This window comes from Tachyglossus aculeatus, unplaced genomic scaffold, assembly GCF_015852505.1.
Source record: "Tachyglossus aculeatus isolate mTacAcu1 unplaced genomic scaffold, mTacAcu1.pri SUPER_30, whole genome shotgun sequence".
NCBI classification, from domain to species: Eukaryota; Metazoa; Chordata; class Mammalia; order Monotremata; family Tachyglossidae; genus Tachyglossus; species Tachyglossus aculeatus.
This window is the reverse complement of record NW_024044837.1, coordinates 1,857,617-1,875,704: the sequence shown is the minus strand read 5'-3', so window position 1 is coordinate 1,875,704 and position 18,088 is coordinate 1,857,617. Positions and strand designations below refer to the sequence as shown.

Below are 18,088 nucleotides of genomic sequence, written 5' to 3'. Positions count from 1 at the left end.
TAAGTACACAGTATTTACTGTGTACTTACTATGTGTATTTACTATGTACTATTGAGTACATAGTAAGTGCTCAATAAATACCATTGATTAATTCATTGATTGATTGATGTGCAGCCATCCAACTAGATAGTGACTTCACTGAGTTGAGGAGTGGATGGAAAATTCTCTCCCCTAAGATTCTTCAGGGAAAATCAGTTTCCATGGGCTCTCCTGTGTTGCCTTCCTGGATCTCCAAAGCAACAACAAATTGACCCTCTGTCTGCCTCCTGATCTAGTACCCAAGAATAATAATATTCTTCTCAGCCACTTACTTTTCTCTGTGGATTCCCTCTTCAGGGATTTTGTATTCCATCATCCAGCCTTTTCTTCTCCAGGCTAGAATGATCCCAGTTCCTTTAGCCTGTACCCCTTAAGCACTTGGTATTAATACCACCCTCAACCTCTCAACACTTATGTGCATATCTGTAATTTATTTATTTGTTTATGTTAATGTCTGTCTCCCCATCTACACCATAAGCTTGTTGTGGGCAAGGAATGGGTCTACCAACTTTGCTGTATTGTACTCTCTCGAGAGCTTAGTACAGTGCTCTGCACACAGTAAGTGCTCAATAAATACCATTGGGTAGGGACCGTCTCTATATGTTGCTGATTTGTACTTCCCAAGCGCTTAGTACAGTGCTCTGCACACAGTAAGCGCTCAATATATATGATTGAATGAATGAATGAATGATTTAGCCCCCCCTCAGAGGTCTTGTTTCCCATGTATTTCATCATCTTCACTGCTCTCCTCTGTACCCTGTCAGGTGTCACCTCAGTCCAGTACTCAGTCCACCCATAGCTCAAGATTGAGAGTAAGATTGCCCCATTGGGTCTAGAAAATCCAGTCAGCTTTTACTGACTTTCAATGTGACATTTCTGATTAGAAAGGCTATTTTTTGAGAGGAAGAAGAGATTTTTGGGGAGGATGATGGCTGGCTCTTCTCCGTCAGAACGAACAAAAAAAGGAAATGAGGGTGAATTAAAGCAGTAGTGATTATGCTTCTCAGAAGGAAAAGATGGATCGTATCTGGTGCAGAAAGTATGGTGGAGAGCCACTCTGCCATAGTGACCACAAATTGATAAAATTGAACATTCTTGCTGGGGGTGCGTGGAGGGAAAGGAGAGGGGAAATTCCCATAAAACCAACACAAGGATATGTAATTTTAGAAAATGAAACTACAGACAAATGCATTAATTGCACAGGAAACTGAAAAAGGTGGATTAAAAAAAATGACATTCTAGAATTCTGGAACCCTTTAAAAAATACCACTTTCAAGACTTATACCTTGATCCCAGAGCAACAACAAAAGGATGTCCAAAGAGAAAATCTGGATGGCTAACTGGAGGGGTTAAAAAGTTCACTGGAGGGAAGGCATTAGTGTACAGTTCCTGCAAGCCTCCTGCTGTCCCTGTCAGAAACAGAATTGTGGAGTAGTTGGATCATGTGTCTGACCCAGGAATGACATTGCTCACAGTTTTATGATCTGGACTCCCAGATTTACTTATTCCAAGCCTGTAAGAAGATCTGGGAGTTACCAGTCACGGTGGAAAAGACCCAGAATGGTGCCTTCTGGTATATTGTTATTAATGGTATTTATTAAGATCTTTGTGAAGCTAACCCTTCATCCCTCTCTAGAATCCCGTCCACTTTTCACCTCAACAGTCAAAATAAAAATTTGGACCTCTAAATGTGGCTATCTCTCTCTGAGGGACTCTCACTCTATACGTCTACCACCCTCTTCTCCAGAGTCCCCAGCCCTCACCCGATCAATCAATGGTATTTATTGAGTGCTTGCTGTGTGCAAAGCACTATATTGTGCACTTGGGGGAGGACAATACAACCAACTTGATAGACAAGATCCAAGCCCGTGAGGAGTTTATAGTCTAGAGATGGTATTTACAGTCTATAGGCACATACAGAGATCCAAACCCAGATTGAATGTGGTTCTCTACTGCACTGGTCTCTCCGAGTCCCTTCCTGAGAGATGGTAGCTATGGTCAGCCTAGAGGCTCACTCAGTAGTTATCCTTGGGGATTTCCAGGAACTCCTGCAGTCCCAAGGCAGCTAGTTTATGGAGACGGCCCTCCCCGCCACCCACTTGCCCGTCCCAGTCCTTTGCCCCAACTTTGGAAAGTGGGGTGAAGAAGACATTGTCCCCAGTCAATGGTGTCCCCCCGACTATTATCCTCAGGCAGCAAGGGGACCCAGGTGGAGGCCAGACCACCTGACATTGGAGTGGCTCTGCCAAGGGGCAGGGAGTCTACCAGGCTGTGAAGGGCAGGGAAAGGGCAATGGGGCAACAAGATCCCTTGGCAATGTCACCCCCACATCCTCGCCACCCCTCTTCCTCACCACGACTAAGTATTTTGGTGTGCCAGGGGCTGCCTGGCCTTCCCTTGCTGCTGACAGATGGTGTGTGGACATTGCCAGGGAACGTCTTTAGCTTCAGATCTAGGAATCAGCGGGGCCGGTGGAAGCACTGGGATAGTCACTCCAGTGACCTAGAGGGCAAAGTGGAAAGTCCAGAGAACGGTAAGTGGCCCGGGCTGCTCCTTTGGCTGCCTGGAGCATTCCAACTTCCCCGCCATCTTTTCCTATAAAGGTGCAGAGCAGGTGGAACCCTTTGGGATCTGGATGGGGATAGAGGGAATCTTACCTCATCTCTGGGAAATGAGACTTAGAATCTTTAAACATCGGGAATGGGAACTCAGTGTCCACCTTTGTGGAACATCTGTGAAGCCTACTGCAGGTATGTCACCATCACAATGACAAAACTTCACTGGATACCTGAGGTGGGGTTCGCTGTGGGGACCATCAGACCCAGTTGGACGGTTGAACTCCTCACGGACGGTTCAACCTGGAAGGTCGGTGTTGGTCCGAGGCTCTGTCCCCGTGGGGTCGTGCTCTTTGGCCGTCCCTCGTCTCCACTGGGAAGCAGTGGGAAGAGGAACGCAGGGCTGTGAGGCCCCGGGCAGCAAAGCTGTGTCCTTAGCCACAGGGGCAGTGCAGGAGGGAGCGGGGCTGATGGCAAGACTATCTGCAGTAGTCACTGAGCCCTTGGAACCCCTGGCCCATGGCTCCCCAAGCTCCTTGTTAGAAACAAACACTCAGTGTCTAGTCTCTGGCCCGGCCCCTCTGGGTTCGGCTGAGGGGGAAACATCCACTGCTGAGCATGACAGGGGAGAGGTCTGTGTGCAGGTTCATGCAGGTTCAATGAAGTCACTCTGGTCCTTACTGCACCCTCGTACAGTTCAGGTAAAAATCAGCAATTGAGTGATTACATTTCTGTTTTTTTGTGCTTTTGTATTTCTTTTATACTTTCTGCTTCCATCATGTTCATAACTACTGCTGTGTTTGTGAATGTCTGCTTGTCCTATATCCAACTTTATTAGGTCCTAGGGAGCAAGAGTTTTGTCCTGTAACTCCCCATAGCAGGCAGGACACTGACTATGCAGGGCTGACCTTTCATCTTGAGAAATGAGGTGAAAGCAGCCTCCTCAAAGCTGAGAGTCTGGGTTCCAAATATCCAAATGCAGATCTGTTCTTGAGATCCATTTCAGCCTGAGACATGAAAGGAACCCTGAATCCAATCTAGAATCCAATGTGGTGGATTCACATAGGGGCTAGGTTCCTGTATCCTTTCTATAACAGCCTGACCAGACCTCAGAAGATAAGATATCATTTGGAGTACTTCAAATTTCCTGCAACCAATACCATCTTGCACAATCTAGACACAAACCGACACAAACCGACTGCCTTCAAAGTGCAGTGGAAAAATAATAATACTTATTAATTGTATTTATTAATCATATTTATTGAGCACTACCGTGATAATAAGTCTACAGGTCTAATAAGTCTAGTCTAGTCTCATAAGTCTGTAGATAACTGTCTACATGTTTTGTTTTGTTGTCTGTCTCCCCCTTCTAGACTGTGAACCCGTTGTTGGGTAGGGACCGTCTCTATATGTTGCTGATTGAAAGAATGAATGAATGAATAATAATAATAATAATATTTCTTAAACCCTAGCTATGTGCCAAGCACTGTACTAAGTTCTGAGATAGATACAAGATAATCAAGACAGACATAGTCTCTGTCCCACATAGACTATTGAATCCCCGTTTTACTGAGGCACAGGGAAGTCCCACCACATGCAAGTGGCAAAGCCAGGATTAGAACCCCGGTTCTCTTATTCCCAGGCCCATGCTCTTTCCACCGGGTGACACCATTCGCAGAAATTTGTGGAACTCCAAAACCAATCCAGCTGGACACAATTCTTGACACCTGGAGTCTGCCCAAACCTGGAGAGACTTCCCAATAGGGGCACCTTGGACTCACTTGTCCCAACCAGTCCCAACCTCTCACCCTGGGACAACCTTGTGAACCCCAGCAAATGGAGTTGTAGTGATAGCTAAACCTCTAGAAGCCTTATGCACCGTTGCACTTGGTTCTGTTCTCCTTAAACACGCTATTTACTTCTGCCTTTATCCCTACAGGACTTATGTCCATATCCTTATACTCTGCTGCTTCCCCTCTCTGTAATTGATTTTAATGTCTGTCTCCCCCTCTAGACTCTAAGCTCCCTCTGGGCAGGGATTGCATCTACCAACTCTGCTGTGTTGTACTCTCCCAAGCACTTAGTAGAGTGCTCAGCATGCAATAAACACTTAAAAGATACCATTTGATAGATTGATTGATTGATTGAAGCTCAACCACAAATCACACTCTGATGTAGGGATCCCTTGATCCCTGTTGCTCTTTTTTCCTAGAGACAGCAATGTGGGGCATCTTAGAAATCTTGTGGTATTTCTTGTATTTTCCACATGTTGACTTTCCCCTGGCTTCTCTCCCCGATCTGAGATGCATCACGCATGTCATTTCCTCCACCTGAAATGTCTTCCCTGCTCTTCTTTGCCAACCATGTCCTTCTTGCCATCAGGAGCCTTCCCAAAACCCACCTCCTCAATGTATCTTTCCTTACTATTCCCTCTTATGCTCCAATAACATTATGCCTAGAACTACCTCAGAGTTTCTGAATGCAATTATGGATTCAAATATTTTAAGGATGCTGGTTTAAGATTTTTAGATATGCTCAAGCCTGCTCAGTCAATTCTATGTTTACCTTCCCTTTACTTGTCTCCCCCATTATAGCCGGCCATGGAATGTTTCTCCAAGGCAGAAACCTAATATTCTACACATCTTATAATTTCCTGGTCCAGAGCTTTGAACACTGTAGGCACTCAATAAATACTGAAGACAAAATAGAAGATTATAATGATGATGGTGATGAGGATGGTGACGAGGATGATGATGATGATGGTGATGAAGGAAGTCGGAAAGCCTCTGCAGTTGCCTGAAGGATATACCACATCCTTGCTTCAGCTATCATATCTGAGAACAGATATAACTGCCATGGTGTCTTTCTTAAAACTAGAAACAAAGGTCATGTCTTTATATCTCAGCTTGTCCTTTATGTTTTTGCAGGGTCTCATTCTCCATGACAGAAGGGTTTTTAAAAAAATCTTCTAAAATGTTGTTGCCTGAAGAGAGTGACTCCATCTTGGGCTCTTCAGCAGTGCTGTGTTACTGTGGAAGGGACTTAATGGTTTCTTCAGTGACGAGTAAAAGTCCTTGGTTTGGTGGTGGTCAGCACAGCCCTGAATCTCCTCAACCTTGACATTTCCCTCCTCAAAAATCTCCAGTGGTTTCCTATCCACCTCCATGTCAAACAAAAACTCCTCCCATTGGTTTTAAAGCACTCCATCACCTCACCCACTCCTACCTCACCTCACTTCTCTCCTTCTACAACCCAGCCCACATACTTCGCTCCTCTGGTGCTAGCCTTCTCACTGTGCCTCCATCTTGCCTGTCTCGCCACTGACTCCTGGCCCACATCCTACCTTTATTCATTCATTCATTCAATGATATTTATAGAGCGCTTACTGTGTGCAGAGCACGTACTAATGCTTGGGAAGTACAAGTTGGCAACATGTAGAGATGGTCCCTACCAAACAACGGGCTCACAGTCTAGAAGAGGGAGACAGACAACAAGACAAAACAAGTAGACAGGTGTCAATACCATCAGAATAAATAGAATTATAGCTATAAACACATCATTAATAAAATAAACATAGTAAATATGTACAAATAAAATAGAGTAATAAATATTTACAAATATATACAAGTACTGTGGGGAGGGGAAGAGGGTAGGGCAGAGGGAGGGAGGGAGGCGTTAGGGTGGGGAGGAGGAGGAGAGGAAAAAGGCGGGCTCAGTCAGGGAAGATCTCCTGGAGGAGGTGAGCTCTCAGTAGGGCTTTGAATGGAGGAAGAGAGCTTGTTTGGCGGATGTGTGGAGGGAGGGCATTCCAGGCCAGAGGGTCGTGGGCCAGGGGTCGGCAATGGGATAGGTGAGAACGAGGCACAGTGAGGAGGTTAGCAGAAGAGGAGCAGAGTGTATGGGCTGGGCTGTAGAAGGAGAGAAGGGAGGTGAGGTAGGAGGGGGCGAGGTGATAGAGAGCCTTGAAGCCAAGAGTGAGGAGTTTTTGCTTGATTTGTAGGTTGACAGACAACCACTGGAGACTTCTGAGTATGGGAGTGACATGCCCAGAGCGTTTCTGTATAAAGATAATCCAGGCAGCAGAGTGAAGTATAGACTGAAGCGGGAAGAGAGAGGAGGATGGGAGATCAGAAAGGAGGCTGATGCAGTAATCCAGACGAGATAGAATGAGAGATTGAACCAGCAAGGTAGCAGTTTGGATGGAGAGGAAAGGGCAGACCTTGGCGATGTTGTGAAGGTGAGACTGGCAGGTTTTGGTGATGGATTGAATGTGTGGAGTGAATGAGAGAGCGGAGTCGAGGATGACACCAAGGTTGCGGGCTTGTGAGATGGGAAGGACAGTAGTGCCATCTACAGTGAAGGGAAAGTCAAGGAGAGGACAGGGTTTGGGACGGAAGATAAGGAGCTCAGTCTTGGACACGTTGAGTTTTAGATGACAGGCAGACGTCCAGATGGAGATGTCCTGAAGGCAGAAGGAGATACGAGCCTGGAGGGAGGGAGAGAGAGCAGGGGTGAAGATGTAGATTTGGGTGTTAGCCCTCCCTCTTCAAATCAACCCGGCAATTACTCTTCCCCCAACCCCTTTAAAGCCTTACTGAAGGCACATCTCCTCCAAGAGACCTTCCCAGACTAAGCCCCACTTTTCCTCATCTCCCACTACCTTCTGCGTTGCCCTGACTTGCTCTGATTTGCTCTTCCCCTCTCTCCCCGCCCCACAGCACTTATGTATATATCTGTAATGTTATTTATTTATATTGATGTCTCTTTATTTGTATTGATATCTGTCTCCTCCCCACACCTAGACTGTGAGCTCATTGTGGGCAGGGATTGTCACTCCTGACTGCTGTATTGTACTTTCCCAAGCACTTAGTACAGTGTTCTGCACAAAATAAGCGCTTAGTAAATATGATTGAATGAATGAATGAATCCCACCACTGGTAATACAAGCTCCTAAACCTAATCTATGTACCACCCGATGCAGCCTGTTAGGGGCCTCCCATATGCCCAAGTCAAGAGTGGCTGCATGGAGTTGATGGATCATTGCTTCCTTTCCTAAAAGAAGTTCCTATTTGCGCTAGCAAACCATTTTGATCTAACCAGTCTTAGTAGCAGCAATATTTCTTTTTATGACTGAAGAGTAAAATCTGGTCCTTTTCCCTCCATGAGTTTACAATCTAAAGAGAGAGACAGCACACACACACACACACACACACACACACACACACACACACACACACACTCCAACAGAAACATGCACACTCTCAGTTAGATGTTAAAAAAGATAAATATGCAATTAGATTAAACAGCACCAATCCCAGGAAGAGAGCTGGAACAAAAATAACAAAAATATAGATGCAACATGGACAAAACTGGACACAGAGAACTGCATGATTACTGGATGAAATTTCATCATCTCCAACTGAGGACAACAATTGTCTGAAACTTTCTTCAGTAGACTGGGGTCCCCAAGGACATGGTATGGAGATTTGACAATGAGTTTTGGTCTCTAACAAGGAGCTAGGGAATCATGTCCCAGAAGCCCAAGGATTCACTGTAAAGAGACCTAAAGTGAACCCACTTCAGCCCTTCTGGCCCCCAAAGAGTGAAGACTCTGTCTGTGTTCCCGGCCCCATCAGCACTGTATGAGAATCCTCAGGCCAGAATACGAGATCAGCACTGTCCTTCCAGGTAAGAGCTGACTCGGACACTTCAGTCCTGAGCAGGTCTGCTCTAGCCGGCCTACAGCATGATTCCCAGTGAAAGGAGGAGTGTGTGGGGGTGTATGGGGAAGGGGTCTTAGCCCCAAAGAGCGAGGCTGACTCTCAGAGATGGCCAGGTCCATTTTCTCCCTTCCAGACCCCCAATCAAGCCCCAAACACTCCAGTCAGGTTTCTGGCAAAACTTCCAATTTCCCAACCCAGGTTCTCCCAGAGTCTCCTCAAATCAATTAATCAATCAATAATATTTATTGAAAACCTACTGTAAACATAGTACTGTTCTAAGTGCTTTGGAGAGTACAACAGAGTTGGTAGACACAACCCTTGCCTTCAAGGAGCTTACTGTCCTCCTGCAGCCAATTCCTCCCTTGCCTTTCCTGGTCCCAGATGGTGAGAGACGAGGTGGTGAAAGGAGACAACCCATGGCTGGGGAACTGTCCCTGCATATTAATATCATTATTCATAGTAATAATGATAATGATTGCATTCGTTGAAAATGTCCCATCTCTAGACACTGTACAATGTTCAACTTCACAAACTCTGAGATTCCACTCTCCAACCACAACCTTCATACATCCCTGCTCTCACAACCACCCTGCAAATCTGTCCTGTTTCCCCATTGAGACCTCCAATCCTCTTACTCCCTCCAATTTTCCACAGTTATCTTGCCTATTAGGTAATATCCCCAATTTGCATCCTCTGTTTTTGTGCCCAAGCTGAGAAATGCTGCTGGTGGAAATCCAGACACCAGGCCAACGTCATCCTCAAATTCATGCTCACCTTCTTTAATTCTGCCCTTTCATCTGCCTGGTAACAATGCTTCTCCATCCTAATTGACTCCCATGCCCATTTCTTGTGCCAGCAGTTTCAGACTTTGCATATTCATTTGTATATTGCATATTCAAGCCCCCCATCCGCAGACCCTCCCAATGCCCCAGTGACTTAGGCACGCATTTTGTTGATAAAATTGAAATCATTATGCGTAGTCTCCCTAAAATATCCCCTGCTCCTCTCCAGTCTGTTCCTCCTCCGGCCCACTCTTTGACTATCTCATTCTTCCTAATGATGATGATGGTATTTGTTAAGCGCTTACTATGTGCAAGGCACTGTTCTAAGCTCTGGGGGGATACAAACTGATCAGGTTGTCCCACATGGGGCTCACAATCTTAATTCCCATTTTACAGATGAGGTAACTGAGGCACAGAGAAGTTAAGTGACTTGCCCAGAGTCACACAGCTGACAATTGGCCTATTTTATTTTGTTAATATGTTTTGTTTTGTTCTCTGTCTCCCCCTTCTAGACTGTGAGCCCACTGTTGGGTAGGGACCGTCTCTATATGTTGCCAACTTGTACTTCCCAAGCGCTTAGTACAGTGCTCTGCACACAGTAAGCGCTCAATAAATACGATTGCATTGGCAGAGCCGGGATTTGAACCCATGACCTCTGACTCCAAAGCCCGTGCTCTTTCCACTGAGCCATGCTGCTTCTCTAGCAGTATCTCAAATTCTACCCCTTCCTCCTGTGCCTACGATCCCATCCTTTCCCACTTTATCAAAACATTTGCCCTTCTCTTTTTCCCTCCCTGCCTGCCATCTTCAACCTCTCACTTCCCAGTGGCTTCTTCTGCATTGCTTTCAAACATGCCCATGGGCCCCTTGGCCTAAAATATCCCTCCCTTGACTCCACAGCCCCCTCCAGTTATCACCCCATCTCCCTCCTACCATTTCTCTCCAAACTCTTTGAGCAGATTCTATATATTTGCTGCTTCCACTTCCTCTCCTAATTATAGTATTGGTTGAGTGCTTACTATGTGTCAAGCACTGGTCTAAGCGCAGGGGTACTTACAAGTTAATTAGGTTGGACACAGTTCCTATCCCACAAGGGCCTCAAAGTCCAAGTAGGAAGGAAAACAAGTTTTGAATCTCCATATTGCAGTTGGAAACTGAGGCCCAGAGAAGTCAAGTGTGACTGCCCAAGGTCACAAAGCAGGCAAGTGGCAGAGCTGGGGCTAGAAGCCAGGTCCTCTGATTCCCAAGCCTGTGCTCCTTCCACTAGCCCACACTGCTCCTCCAATTCTCTCCTCAATCTCCTGCAATCTGACTTCTTTCCCCTTGTCTCCTTGGGAACACCCAAATCCAATGGCCTCTATACCATCCTAATCCTCCTTGACCTTTTAGCTGCCTTTGACACTGTAGCCCAGCCCCTCCTCCTGGAAACATTATCCAAGCTTGGCTTTGCTGATACAGTCCTCACCTGGTTTTCCTCCTATCTCTCTGGCCACCACTTCTCAGTCTGTTTCACTGGCTCTTCCTCTGCCTCCCACTCTCTAATTTTGGGGGTCCCTCACGAATCAGTTCTGGATATTCTTCTATTCTCTATTCTCCTCCATCCCACTTCTTTGGAGAACTCATTTGCTCCCATGGCTTCAACTACAAGATTATCATCTACACGGATTATTCCCAAAATCTACCTCTCCAGCCCTCTCCTTCCCTCCTTCCCTGCCTCGTATTTCTTTCTGCCTTCAGGATATTTCTACTTGGATGTTCCCCCGACACCACAAGCTCAACATGTCCAAAACAGAACTCCTATCTTCCCACCCAAACCCTGTCCTCCCCTCACTTTACTATCACAATAGAAAACACCAACATCTTCCCTGTCTCCCAAGCCCATAGCCTCGACATTATCCTCCACTCATCTCTCTCATTCAATCCACACATTCATACTTCATCTGTAGGTTCTGTCTTCACAACATCTCCAGAATCTGCCCTATCCTCTTCATCCAGACTGCTACCATGCTGTACCAAGAACTTATCATATCCTGTCTTGAGCACTGCATCAGCTTCCTCACTGATCTCCCTGCCCCCTATCTAATCCTTACTTCACACTCCTGCCTGGATCATTTTCTAAAAAAATGTTCAGTCCATGTCTCCCCATTCCTCAAAAACCTCCAATGGTTGCCCATCCACTTCCATGTGAAACAGAAACTCCTTACCATCAGCTTTAAGGCACTCAATTAGCTCTCCCCCCCACCCCCACCTTACCTCACAGTTCTCCCACTACAGCACACCCTGCATATTTCACTCCTCTAATGCCAACCTACTCTCTGTACTTTCATCTCGTCAATTTCACTGCTGACCCCTTGTCCATGTCCTCCCTCTGGGCTGGAATTTTCTCCCTCTTCATATACGACAGACCACCACTCTCCCTCTTAAAATCAAATCAAAGAGGCCTTCCCTAACTCAGCCCTCATTTCCCCTATCCACCTTCCCCTCTGTGGTGCTTATGTAGCATGCCTATGCAGCTGGGAAGTAGCGTGGCATAGTGGATAAGAGCAGGGGCTTGGGATTCAGAAGGTCAGGGGTTCCAATCCCGACTCTGCCACTTGTCTGCTTTGTGACCTTGGGCAAGTCACTTAACTTCTCTGTGCCTCAGTTACCTCATCTGTAAAATGGGGATTGAGACTGTGAGCTCCATGTGGGACAGGGACTGTGTCCAACCCAATCTGCTTGTATCCATTCCAGTGTTTAGTATGGTGCCTGGGACATAGTAAGTGCTTAACAAATACCATAATAATAATTAGTATTATTATGCACTTGAATCTATACCCTTTAAGCACTTGATATTTGCTCCTCTCCCAGCCCTACAATACACATCCTTATCCTCTGCAGCTTCCCTTATCTGAAATTTATTTCAATATGTTTCCCCCTCTAGACTGTAAACTCCTCTTTTAAAAAAATGGTATGTTAAATGCTTACTGTGTGCCAGGCACTGTACTAAGCCCTGGGGTAGATACAAGCTTATCAGGTTGGACACAGTTCATGTTCCACATGGGGCTCGCAATCTTAATCCCGCTCACAGTCTTAATCCACATTTCACAGATGAGGTAACTGAGGCACAGAGAAGTGAAGTGCCTTGCTCAAGGCCACACAGCAGACAGTGGCAGAGCGAGGATTAGAATCCAGGTCCTTTTGACTCCCAGCCTGCTTCTCTAAGTAGCTCCTTGTGGGCAGAGATCATGTCTATCAACTCTTCTGTATTGTAGTTTCCCAAGCACTTTGTACAGTGCTCCACACACAATAAATGCTCAATAAATACCGTAGATTGATAACTTTCTGCACAGCACTACACTAAGTGCTGGGAAATGTACAAGAATAATAATTCAGATATGGTCCTTAGCCCACAAATTTCTCACAAATCAATCAATCAATGACATTTATGGAGCACTCACTCTGTACAGAGTACTGTACTAAGTGCTTGGGAGAGTACAGTACTTAGTAAACATGATCTCTGTCCTCCAGGTGCTTAAAAAGAGGGGGAAAACCCTGGCAACAGTTACACAGAGAAACAGTGTGGCATAGTGGAAAGAGCACAGAGCTGGGAATCAGAGGATTGGGGTTCTAATTCTGGATCCATCACTTACCTGCTGTGTGACTTTGTCAAGTCACTTAACTTCCCTGTGCCTCAGTTTACTCATCTGAAAAATGAACATTAAATGCTTGTTCTCCCACCTACCTAAACTGTGAGTCTGTGTAGGACTGGGACTACATTCGACCTGATTATCTTGTCTCTACCCCAGCACTTAATCTAATCTTACTTTACTTGGTGTAAAGTAAGCACTTAACAAATACCACCATTATTAAGTAAAGCAAGAACAATAGATTGACAACAATAATGACAATAAGGGTTGCAATACTAATAGTAGTTGTCCCTCAGTTTGGAGATGATTCCGTCCACAGTGAGTCTGCACCCGAGTATGAGAGTCTTTGTAAAGAGAATCTGCAGTAGATAACTGCTGAAAGGAACAGTTTCCCAGCTCCTGATTTGACCAAGCAAGGCTTGGACCAATGTCCAACAGTTCTGACCTTCTTATGGTTCCAACAGTTGTAACTGATGGACTCCAGCTTCAGCTTCTGTATATCCCAAAGGTGATTAGCTGTCCAGGGACTCCGTCTTTCTCTCTCTGCTCATCTGCTGCTTCTTAGCAAAGACATTTTCCAGCTCTTCTAGCATGGACATCATCTCCCCATTCCTGCCCAAACTCCAACTTCCTGCCTTCCTCCTCTTTTCCACACTATCCTTCCTCCCAAACCCTGGCCCAATTCCTGACTGGTACTGACTCAGCCTATGGTGACCTCACTGGGTGCAAAGACCCCTTTGCTTACAGCTGCCCTGCTTAATAGCCTTGTTGGAAAAACACTGTAATTCAGGCAGCAGCTTGGAGGCTGAGAATATGCAAATGCTTTTCAGGCTCTTTCTGCTCATGAGCAGGGTAATTCCTGGTTCGCTTCAGTTCTTGCCACTCATCTTCTAGATGCATTACTATATATCTGAACTGAATATTGATTGCAAAGGTTTGGCCTGCCCTCACAGAGCAGTTTGGGGGAGAGGAGTGGGAAAAGAACTGCAGACCTGTATTGAATGTAATTCGCCGTTGTTCAGGAGCAAGTAACAGCAGACCTGTGTGCTTGGACAGAAAGCATGAGCTGGTATAAAGAAGGAAAAGAGGACAGTTAGATAGGAAGGAGTTGGGCCCATGGCCAGGAGCCAGCACTGCAGTGTCACAGAAAAAATGACTATGGTTCTTGTAATATCTATCATGTCACTATCGATCAATTTTATTTACTGAGTGCTTACTTTGTGCAGAGCACTGGCCTAAGTGCTTGGGAGAGCACAGTACAACGATGTTGGTAGACATGTTCCCTGCCCACAAGGAGCTTACAGTCTAGAGGGTGAGACAGATATCAAAATAAATAATGGATATGTTCATGAGTGCTGAGGGGCTGAGGGTAGGGTGAAAGCAAATGCTTAAAGGGTACAGATCCAAGTGCAAGGGTGTCCCAGAAGGGAGACTATGAGCTCGTTGGGTAGGGATTGTCTCTTATTTGTTGCCAAATTGTACTTTCCAAGAGCTTAGTACAGTGCTCTGCACACAGTAAGCGCTCAATAAATACAATTGAATGAATGAATGACAGGGAGTAAGGGAAATGAGGGCCTAGTCAGGGAAGACCTCTTGAATGAGATATGATTTTAATAAGGCTTTGTTGGTGGGGAGAGTGGTAATCTGTTGGATATGAAGGGGGGAGGGAGTTCCAGGCCAGAGGCAGGATGTGGGCAAGGGGTCAGCGGCAAGATAGATGAGATTGTTGAGACACAGAATGGGGATGATCCTCTCATTGCCTTTAGCTGGGTATGAATTTTGACCCGAGAATTGTGGTGGGGTTCCAGATGGTGCTGAGGACCAGAGCATCTTAGAAGAGGCTAAAAGAATGGGGTCAATAAATCCTGAGTTTGAGAGAACTGAGAAGGGACTGAATCATCAATCAATAAACTAATCAATTGCATTTATTGTGCACTTACTGTGTGCAGAGCTTGGAGAGTAGTGGGTTTGGAATCTTTGATGGGGAATTCCATGGAGAATAATGAGTGGCTGTTCCCCATCTCCACCGAGGACAGGACAAAGCCTGAGGTGGAGTGGTGGGGGTGACAAGGGGGCAAGGGGGGCTATAGGACTGAGCCCCCTCCTTCCTCTTCCCCTCCTCCTTCTCCCCATCCCCCCTGCCCTACCTCCTTCCCCTCCCCACAGCACCTATATATATGTTTGTACATATTTATTACTCTATTTATTTTACTTGTACATATTTACTATTCTATTTATTTTATTTTGTTAATATGTTTTGTTTTGTTGTCTGTCTCCCCCTTCTAGACTGTGAGCCCGCTGTTGGGTAGGTACCGTCTCTATATGTTGCCAACTTGTACTTCCCAAGCACTTAGTACAGTGCTCTGCATACAGTAAGCGCTCAATAAATACGATTGAATGAATGAATGAATGAACCCTATGTAGACTCATAATTGGAGAAACGCCAATCATCTATGCTAATCAATCCAACCATCAATCAATCAAGCCTCATCAATCCATCGATCAGTTGAATTTATTGAAAACCAACCATTTACAGAGCGCTCTAAAAAGTGCTTGGGAAAGTTTGGTTGAGTAAGAGTCAGTGAGTCAATTGTATTTATTGGGAGCTTAATGTGTGCAGAGCACTGTACTAACAGCTAGGGAGAGTACAATAAAGCAATGGAATAGACACATTCCCTGTCCACAACAAGCTTTCAGTCTAGAGAGGGAGACAGACATTAATATAAGTAAAATTACATATATGTACATAAGTGCTGTGGGGCTGGGAGGGGGGATGAATAAAGGGAGCAAGTCAAGGTGGTGCAGAAGGGAGTGGGAGAAGAAAGGAGGAGGGCTTAGTCAGGGAAGGCACTTTGGAGGAAATGTGTCTTCAATAGCGCTTTGAAGGTGAGGAAAGTAAATTGACTGTCGGAGATGAGGAGGGATGGCATTTCAGGCCAGAGGCAGGACGTGGGTGAGAGGTCAGCAGTGAGATAGAAGAGATCTAGGTATACTGAGAAGGTTGGCATTAGGGGAGAGAGGTTTGCGGGCCGGGGTGTAGTAGGAGAGTAGCAAGATGAAGTAGAAATAGGCAAAGTGGTTGAATTCATTCATTCATTCAATCATATTTATTGAACGCTTACTGTGTGCAGAGCACTGTACTAAGTGCTTGGGTAGTACAAGTTGGCAACATATAGAGACGGTCCCTACCCAACAGCGGGCTCACAGTCTAGAAGGGGGAGACAGACAACAAAACAAAACATATTAACAAAATAAAATAAATAGAATAGTAAATATGTACTTGATGGTAAGGAGTTTCTGCTTGATTGCACCCTGCTCTCAAGGAGCTTATAGCCTAAGGGGGGGATTGACAAACACAAGTCATTCACTCATGATAGCAAAATTACAATGGCAAAATTAGCAAAATTAGCAGAATTAAGGAAAGATAAATAAGGATAGAGTAATAAGTAAGTGTAAGTTCATCTGAGGTGAATATATATATAATTACTAACATCTATGAGCTTAAGGGCTAAGGGCATTTCTGGGATGGGTGGCCTGGGAAAGTTGAGCTTAAGCAGGGAGTGTCTCCTGGAGAAGGTGGAATTTCAGGAGAACTTCAAAGAAATGAGCCCAACCCAGGATGTCAGAGAGGCTGGATAGTAGGAACAGTAGACTGAAGTGACTAAATGCAAGCCCAATGGACAAATTCAATTTACAGTTGAATGGCTGGGGTTGTGCCCGATACAAAGTGAAGGGAGTCCTTCTCACTGCTAACTCTGCCCATTCTACCTGCTTTACAAATAATAATACCATAATGATAATGATAATAATAATAGTATGTATTAAGTGCTTGATATGTGCTGAAGTAGATACAAGTTAATCGAGTGATTCTCCTAAGAGTCAAGCAGAACCATGATGTAATTACTCCGTCATCCCATTCTTCTGCCATGTCTCCCTCAGCAGATCCTCTGGCCCCATGGAGAGGGGAAACCAAACCAGCGTCTCAGAATTCCTCCTCCTGGGACTGTCTGACTGGGCAGAGCAGCAGCAGCCTCTCTTCATGCTGTTCCTCTGGATGTACCTGCTTGGGGTCCTGGGGAGCCTGCTCATTGTCCTGGCCATCGGCTCCAGCCCACACCTGCACACCCCCATGTACTTCTTCCTCACCAACCTCTCCCTGGCTGACATCTGCTTCCTGTCCACCACTGTCCCCAAGATGCTGGTCAACATTCAGACGCACAACAAATCCATATCTTATGCTCACTGCCTGGTGCAAATGTATTTCTTTATCCTGTTAGTAAGCCTGGACCACTTTCTCCTCACTGGGATGGCATATGACCGCTATGTGGCCATATGCTACCCCCTCCACTACACCACCATCATGAGCCCACGGCTCTGTGCCCTGATAGTTGCTGGGTCCTGGATCATCAGTTCCCTCCATGCCCTTACACACATTCTATTGGTGGTTCGCTTATCCTTCTGTTGCAATCATGAAATCCTTCACTTCTTCTGTGACCTTTACCAGGTCCTAAAGCTTTCTTGTTCCAGCATCCTCATCAATGAAGTGGTGGTGTTCGTCATTGCAGTGGTGCTAGCTGTAGTTCCCCTCACTGGCCTCCTCTTCTCTTACACGCGCATCATCTCCACCATATCGAGAATCCCATCTGCCAGTGGAAAATGTAAAGCTTTCAGCACCTGTGGCTCTCACCTGTCCGTGGTCTCTCTGTTCTATGGCACTGCCCTTGGGGTCTACTTCAGCCCCCCGTCTCCCCAAACAGCCAGAAAGGGCTCGATAGCATCTGTGATGTATACTGTGGTCACCCCCGTGCTGAACCCTTTCATCTACAGCCTGAGGAACAAGGACATGAAACAGGCCCTGAGAAATGTGTTCTGCAGGAAAATTGTCTTCTCCCAGATGCTGTGATTCCTACTCTTTGATACCCGGATGGCAGTAAGGATGTGGTAAATTCACATGGGTCTCTGGGTCATTTCTGGGCAAGATCAATTAGACCTCAATGGATCACATTCCATTTCCTCAATTTCAATTTCCAGTAAAGAGGTCTTACTAACATTTATCATCCTGGCCATACTAGATCCAGTGAAGACCCTCTAAGGCCCTTTGAAGTCCTTTTTTCATGCTTTTCTCACTCCAGCCTGCCTAGTCATGTCCCCCTCATCCTTCAAATACCTCCTAAAAGAACACATGATGACGATGATGATGGTGATGATGGAATTTATTTAGTGTTTACTACATGCCCCACATTGTATGAAGCACTGGGGTAGGTCCAAGATAATCAATTTGGACAAAGTCCCTGGATCACTCTGGGCTCCCAGTCTAAGACAGAGGGAAATCAGGTAGTTTATCCCCATCTTACAGATGA

At 45.7% G+C, this 18,088-nt stretch overlaps 1 protein-coding gene across 1 annotated transcript; it reads left to right on the top strand.

The window, feature by feature from the left end:
- Nucleotides 1-2,739: 2,739 nt before the first annotated feature.
- LOC119921778 (olfactory receptor 7C2-like) lies at nt 2,740-17,631 on the top strand. The gene is made up of 3 exons (XM_038741821.1): nt 2,740-2,789; nt 16,668-17,123; nt 17,211-17,631. Exons 1-3 carry the CDS (start codon nt 2,740-2,742, stop codon nt 17,629-17,631), a joined length of 927 nt encoding a protein of 308 aa, XP_038597749.1.
- Nucleotides 17,632-18,088: the final 457 nt, after the last annotated feature.